Source organism: Triticum urartu, chromosome 3 (assembly GCF_003073215.2).
Source record: "Triticum urartu cultivar G1812 chromosome 3, Tu2.1, whole genome shotgun sequence".
In the NCBI taxonomy this organism is placed as follows: Eukaryota; Viridiplantae; Streptophyta; class Magnoliopsida; order Poales; family Poaceae; genus Triticum; species Triticum urartu.
In genome coordinates, this window is record NC_053024.1 from 709,584,768 (window position 1) to 709,592,728 (window position 7,961).

General features: G+C 43.1%; 1 protein-coding gene across 1 annotated transcript; it reads right to left on the reverse strand.

The window, feature by feature from the left end:
- Positions 1-452: 452 nt before the first annotated feature.
- On the reverse strand, positions 453-1,981 carry LOC125546104 (probable methyltransferase At1g27930). The gene has a single exon (XM_048710246.1). It carries the CDS (start codon positions 1,653-1,655, stop codon positions 777-779), a length of 879 nt encoding a protein of 292 aa, XP_048566203.1. The 5' UTR covers positions 1,656-1,981; the 3' UTR covers positions 453-776.
- Positions 1,982-7,961: the final 5,980 nt, after the last annotated feature.

The window sequence follows — 7,961 nt, forward strand, 5'->3', positions numbered from 1 at the left end:
GCCAAAGGGAGTCATCTCGTGTCAGTGGTCTGCATGGTTCTGACTTGACAGTCTTGTACCCAATGCGACACCTCTCGACGGGATTACGTCACGCTTGACCAATAGTCGTGGCCGAACCAATTAAAACATCTTTGCTCAACTATCGCAAGTATTTGTCGACGAGTGGACGAGTGGTACAGTCATCGTATACACCTGTTTTACAGTTGTCAGCCATGCCACTCGCTAGCATCGTATTTGGCCACCGTTACCTTATATTTGAGATTCACTGCTCCTCCACTCATCCACTAAGAGCAAGAATAATAATAGAGCCAATTATCGCAAAGACTATGTGCTCTTAATTAATATATAGCTCACCTCACAATTTCACAGAGTTTTTTGTCTGCAGCTGACTCTTAACCTGCAACTCGTTTCTCTTATCTATCATTTTCCTCTTTTTCAACTCAACAAAAATATAATATTCAAATGCTTACAACCTGCTTATATTATGGGATGGGACGGAGGGAGTAACAAACAGACCCACTTCTACCAGGCCCCTTCACCCAAAAAAAAAAGGACACGTGAGGTCCCTTATTATTTCATACAGTATATTTTTGCAGCAAGCAAAGCGCCTAATTACTACACCTGTCAACTGAGCACATGAGCATACCGTGTGCTGTGCTGTGCCCGACATGCACAGTACAATCAATAAAGAGAGCATGGTAGCAGAACAGCAGCAGGGCTTGACACTTGCACCGATGAGGCCATCTCCTAAAAACGCCCCTCGGAAACGTGCATCGTCAGCAGAAAGGCCTCTTGTCGCCGCCGGCCGCCGTGGCGTTCCGCCGTGACACCGGCGGGATCCTGAAGTGCCAGAGCCGGCCGGTCGCTCCCACCCGGAACCTCTCGCAGAGGAACTCCTCGGCGTACATCCTCTCCACCCTGCGGTCCACGTCGTGCAGGAACACGTCCGTGTCCCCCTCGCCGCGCCTCGCCCGCGCCATCGCCGCGGCGGTCCATATCGCGGCCATCCTGCCGGGCGCCGACGGGAAGTACCCCTTGGGCGCGTCCACCATGAGCATGTCCCACTCGTTCTGGTACACCTCCGGCGGCAGGTTGTGCAGCGCCAGCGGGCACTCGGCGTTGGCGCGGACCCGCAAGGGGGCGCCGTCGCCGTCGGCGCCGGGGACGCAGGAGGGGAAGTTCTTGTAGGAGCGGAAGAGGATGTCGGCGTGGTCGAGGCGCGTGCGGTACCTGACGAGGTGCGCGCGGAGGAACGGCGACTGCGCGCGCACGATGCGGTACCACTCCGGGTCCTCCTCGAGGAAGACGGTGACGCCTCCGGGGTTGAGCGCGTGCCAGAGCGGCGAGTCGTGGCCGAGCCCGAACACCAGCAGCCGCAGCGGCGCGCGGTGGCGCAGCACGGCGAGGGAGAGCGAGATCTCGGCGTGCGACTGCTGCGGGACGGTGGGCGTGGTGGCGTAGTAGAGGACGGCGTCGGCGAGCGCGGCGAGGCCGGGGGGCGCGTACCCGTCGCCCGAGGGCGCCGTGACGGCAGGCAGGCACGGGAGCAGCGGGAGCAGCGGCAGCGGCGAGGTGAGGAGGGTGGCGACGAGCAGCGACGCCGCGACGAGCAGCGCGGCGGCCGCGGCGGCGGCGAGGCGGCCGGGGGGCTTCATGGCGTTTGCTGTTTGCGGTGGCGGTCGACGCGGTTTCCCCTGGCGCGCCCTGGACGATAATGCCGCGCGGCCCTCTCTTTTTCTGCCACCACGTCCCGGTGTCGGCCCGCCCAACGATGCGACGTCGCTTTCTCCCTGCCGATCGTTGATTGGCTGCGTCCTGCATGCATGCCCATACGGACCCACCAACCACGTGGGTTCCTCTGCTAGGATTATTCCTGCGTTCGTTGCACAGCAACCATGGAATAATTACTTTTGAAAAAATCGCTGATGCCTTCGATGTTCATTTCAAAAGCCAAAGGCCAAGGGTTGTTATTTTCCAAGGAAATTCCTATACTTTTTCGTAAGCAGGAGGTGTGATCATCTAGAGTAAAACGTTCGTGGTTTTATGAGTTGAGAGTCTTATATTGTCCGGACACATGGTTTCTAATCCATATTATCGAGTTGAAATACAATATCTAGATCAAAAGTGTGTATACTCGGGTGGAAAGTCTATAATTTCGAAGTAGTCTATTGTATTTATCGAATATAAATCGACGCGAATTTTGAGGACATGCGGCCACGCGAGGTCGTTATCTCGTGCGTCGGCAGCGCGTCGCGATCGGCAGCTAATATAGCAACTCCTCCCCACTAGCAAATACGGCACAGTGTTTTATTTGTTCTTAGCCGGGATACGCCCGCTATACGCTCTCATTTATGGGTCAGTATGCATTTACTTTTGTACAAATACAGCGTTGTCCGTTAGCTAGTCGACACGCTGGGACACCCGTTCGGTGGTGTGGTCATAAACGCCCTGACGTCGGGTCCACCATCATTTAGCAATCAATTAATCATGGGTGTGGCATTGATGGGACGCATCGCCTTCTTTTATTGGTGCATTCAAGTGCATGGCGGATGACGACTGGACGATGACTCATGACTCCACTCTCTCTTACAAAAAATATGTGTTTGCATCTGTTTTTTGATTAGAGACAGTCTAATTACGACGGCGGGGGGTACATAATTAATTGCACTTAGCAGCTCCCGCCCTTGCATGGGCAAGCTGGACGTACTAACTGATACATGCAGATCGCTAGAGATACTGTAACATACGAAAAGGAAACGGCATTCCCTACGCAGAGGGGATACAGCCCATGTGTGACTACGACATTGCCCTGTTCATGGCCATGGCAATGCGGTGGGTACATCAAACTCCACTGAGCGGCAGCAAGACGAAGGCATGTATGAGTACGACACTACGTAAGCAGGACGGGGTGGTGCTTCAGAACTTGAGCTATACGAGATGGACGAACACATGCTTTGCAAGCCCAGATAATCTGAGAATAATGGAGAATGGGAGAAGTTTGGAATGGCCATCCAAAGCAAGGAAGGATGGCGTTTAAATAGCCAGCGAGGAGCGTCGCCCAGCTAGCCGTTGTGACTGAACGGTGACCAACGCGATCTCCCTCACACGCCTGATGCGGGTAGCCGTTGTCACTGCCGGGCAGTAAATGCGGTCGCTGCCTTCTGTTTCAGCTAGCCATTGTCACTACCAGATGCCATGTGGGCCTTCACTGATGCGCAGAGATTAATACGAGAGCTATACGAGATGGGATAGGCTGCCCAGTGGCCTTTATACGCGAACGTCGTATTGGAGTTAGCACGAATCACATGGGGACTACAGGTGCGCATAACGACCTCGCGTGGCCGCATGTGCACACGCGATTTATCGAATATAAATGCACTATCTAAGTCGAAAATTTGGCATTTTTAGTATTTACTTTTATGCGTAGATAGAAACATTTTGCCAGGCAAGTAGAAAGTATTTGTTTCGAAGTAGAAAGTCTATATTACCACCTAGTACAAAGATATTCTCTACAACTAAAGTTTGTGAAATTCAATTAGAAAGCTTTTATCGTACAATGAGAAAGTCTACATATGAAACAAGAAAAGTCTTCTATACAAAAATATGATTTTAAAGTTCAATTTTGTGGTTTCTACATTGAAATTACATATTGTCTAGTATCATGGCATTTTGTAAGTTGAGAGCCTGTGACTTAGAAAGTGTGTGTTTTCCAAGTAGAAATTCATACTATCACCCAGTCACTACCTTGAGATAAATAGTGACATGAATAGTTAATGGGTTTAACACACAAACTAGTTTCAATTACAAAGGTCTTAATCAGGAGTTTCTAGAACACGGGTGACTAAAAATTTCCGAAGTTCCAATCACATGCACAAACAAAAATGGGATTGCGTGAAAGTTAAAGTGCAATTGCACAAAAAATGCAAATGCAATAAAACAAACAGGATATTAACCAAAAGGTGAAAGTGCAATTGTACTAAGGACAAGGTGCAATTACAAAAAAATATAAGTGTAACTTTGCAAAAAGGGGCAACTAAATAAAAACAAAAAATGAACAAATATAAAATAATCACGCCAGACGCACTTGAGTAGGGAGTCCACGTGGATTTACCTCAGCCAAAAACAAAAACCCACAGGGCTATATTAGGGATTGATATCCCGACAAATCTTCAGGAGACCATTCATATCTTTATAAGTTTTGCGAGGACCTTTAATCCTTATTAGCATAGCAGTTTGTTCCATTCCATAACCTTCTTTGAAGCAAGTACATGCACACTCGTTACCTAGCCAAATTAAATTTCACAAACTAAATTTTAGGTGCCATTGATGATCAACCTGACCGGATGTGATTCTCAATCTGATGCAACTCTATTAGGGTAAGGAATTGCATTGGCCTCCAAAGGATAATGTGAGTTTCATAGATACGTTTCTTCTAGAGTACTAGTGTACATACCTGTAGGGCCCTATATAAGCTCAGATGGCAGAATGAACACCCAAACTAATGCACATATGGCCATGTATTCCTCAAATGAACTTAGCGGCCATGGGCCCATCAACTGATTGACCCTCAATCATATCACATAACCACTAGCTTGTAGCAAATAGTGTCAAGGGGGCATGGGCCGATCAACTGATTGACCCTCAATCATATCACATAACCACGGGCTTGCAGCAAATACTAGCAAATAGTGCAACAGAACAACTAATTGCTCATCCAAAAAACAACCAGTTGCTAATATCACACCCTTTTTATGAGGGAGTGACAAAAGCGTAGGTAACTGAAAATTTACAAATTTCAAAAAACATTTGGGCCTCATCAATAGAATGAATTTACACACATTAAAATAATATGTGGGCAAAATAAAGTGTAGTTTCATAGAAAAGTGCAATTGCAACAAATAAAAAACTAACAAAATGTAAAACAGATGACTAAAACTCCAGCGAAGTGACTAAAAGTTTCATATGAGTGGATGAATGTCACAAAAAATGATAATAATTATATTAAAATGCATTTTAAAAAGTAGAACAAATTTAGACAGGTGAAAGTGCAATTGCACGGGGTACAAAGGACAAGTACACAAAATAGAAGTTCAATTACACAAAAAAAGTACAAGTGCAACAAATACAAAACTAACAAAAATGACTAAATTAAATACGGATGACTAAAATTTCATATCATTGACAAAAACTACAGAAATTGACAAAAAAATTAGTTTAGGTTAAGGTTAAAATTAATTAATGGTCCTTTGGTAAAAGAGCATAACTCGTGTTTTTATTTCCTCGATCTCAACACTGCCAAGAATGTTGTGCAAATGGAAAAAAATGCAAAAGGAGAAAATATTTGGTCAGTGTCTATGTGATATGCCAAAGCTTGGCATGTACTTCTTTGTGTTTATGTTGGAAGGCCATTATATGCTAGGGAGTGTTTAGTTTTGTAAAATCAATCACTTTGTGCCCCTGTTTAAAGTGCAAATCCACAAATAAAAAATGCAATCGCAACAAACAAAAATAGGAAGTAAAAAACACAAGCGAGTAAAGATGAAAAGTGCAATTGCACTATGAAAATGAAAAAAATCACTGTAGTGCAAGAAAATAAAAAACTAAAATATAAACAAAATCATATAATAGAAAAAAGTAACTAGAATGTCAAAAGGTGGCTCAAATTGCACAACAAACTTTAACAGTAGCTATGTTTTAGCAATTTTGCTAAGGTTTTCCTTTAGATTTAGCTCATATATCTTGGTATTTTCTATTTTCAAGTTGCATGAATTTTATTTCTCGAGTAACTTTGTCTGATCTATGCGATTTGAATTGATATTTTCTTTCTAGTTAGGGAAAAGTGATTGGGATAAAAAAGTCTTTAGAAGATTTTAATTTACATTATCGAAGACCCCAAAACAGAAATAGCCTAGATATAAAACACTAAGAGATAAAAAAAGGCACGAAGTACCCCACAACTGACAAAAACATAGGAAATGAGTATAAAATATATGTTGATGGAAGTTATTCTAAGGTAGAATGAATTAATGGCACCGCGATTACCCTGAAAGAAGAAATAAAATGAAGAAAGAAACCTAAAGCAAATAATGGCAAGACTGGTCAAATTAGTGAGAAAACTGGTAATTGCTCTCTCAGCCTAGGCTCATCTACTCCCGGTGAATAGTAAAATAAAAAAAATAGCTGAGAAATTTAAAAAATTCTGAATTTTTTTCCATGTAAGATGCTTGAGTGTGTGATTCCCATTCCAAATTTGGTGATGTTTTAACATTCGAGGAGCTCATGAAAAAAAGACAAAACAAGCTCTGAATAGTGTGTGTTTTCAAACTTTCTCCCTAATTTTTTGTGTCCAGACCTACTCAAATGTCGAAACACCGCCAAATTTGGGACGGGTATCACGCATTCGAGCATCTTACATGTCAAAAAATTCATTTTTTGTTGCTATTTTTTGTTTTACTATTCATTCACGGAAGCAGATGAGCCCGGGAGCCAAATTGTCGCGTCCCGAGAAAAGAAAATACAATAACTACAAAACTAAAAAAATGTTGATAGTAGTTATTCTAAAGTAGAATGAATTATGGAAATTTGTATTCCCCTAGATGAAGAAATACTTAAGGAAGAAGTCTAAGGCAATGGATGACAAGAAATAACTTAGGTAATTGATGATAAAAGGAAATGGGGAAACTACATCAAAAGTTCAAACAAATGTTTCTGAAGTTATTCTAAGGCATAATGAATTAATGGCATTAATATTACTCCCAAAGAAGATTTCAAATGAATAAAGGTACAAATGAAATGTGACTATGCAAAATAATAATGAAATAGTAAAATAATGTTTTACACGTACAGTAGTGAAATTGCAACTTCAAGAGAAACCAAAAGGAAGTTTATATGGAACTTATATACTGCATTGTGCACATGCATTACTAAAATTGTGCATTGCAAAGAACACAAACTTACAGAAAAATTGCATGGAAACTAAGGTATCACAAGTAGGAGAAAAACTATAGCAAAGGGTTATTTTTACCACTATTCAAAAAGTCGTCTGATTCAATAATTTATCATCCAATTTATCGCTACTCTTGGGGTGGCCGATGAGGTTATGCCTTATCTTCACCATTTATTGTTTGGGCCAATTTATCGCTATGACAAGCGATTTATCGGGAATCTACCGATAAATCAGGCCTATTCATAGCACTGTGTTTGCAAAAACTATATTTATTTGTTTTTTGTGAACCTTGTTACATAATATGTACTGTTGTCTTATTTTGTTTGTCGTCATACGAGGATTCAATGGCTAGGAATCAATGTAACACTTATGTCAAATATTGTTTTGGTGTTGAATATAGCATATTGTAGTGTTGGGAACCTAGGATTTGCAACAAAAAAATGCCTGATTAATAGTCGACCGATAAAATTGATTAATTAGCCAATTTCAATTAATCTCTAATCCCTAGCTGACCGAGAGGCTAACGATAAGAGATGTCACTAAAGTTGCATGAAATAGATAAGTGTAACTGATATTAACAAACAATATGAAATGGAGTCATGATTGGACGAGATGTTTTCCTTTGAATGAGTAGCCAGAGCAAGGCTACCCGTGCCTATTGATTACAGTTTATTTGACTTTGTAGTCATAGTATTTAGATCAACAAAGGAAACACACTAGCTAAGATCGTTATTCACCCGCTAGGGTTTCGGTGTTGGCGAGGGTTTGGTCGTTGGCGTGCTCCAGTGCCTTGCTCCAGCCATCCTTATCCCTGGCTGGTGCTCCTGATGTGACTTTGCTACGTATAGGTTCCCACTACGCCGTTGGGACAGCGTGCTAAGCAACCCCAGCGTGGTGTGGCACTGGAGGTGTCGTGGGTTCTCTCGGTGATTCCTTTGTCAGTGGGACAATGGTGATGAGCTCTTCCGCAATCACGACAGGCTATGCTCAGCGTCATCTACAATACCATGCAGCG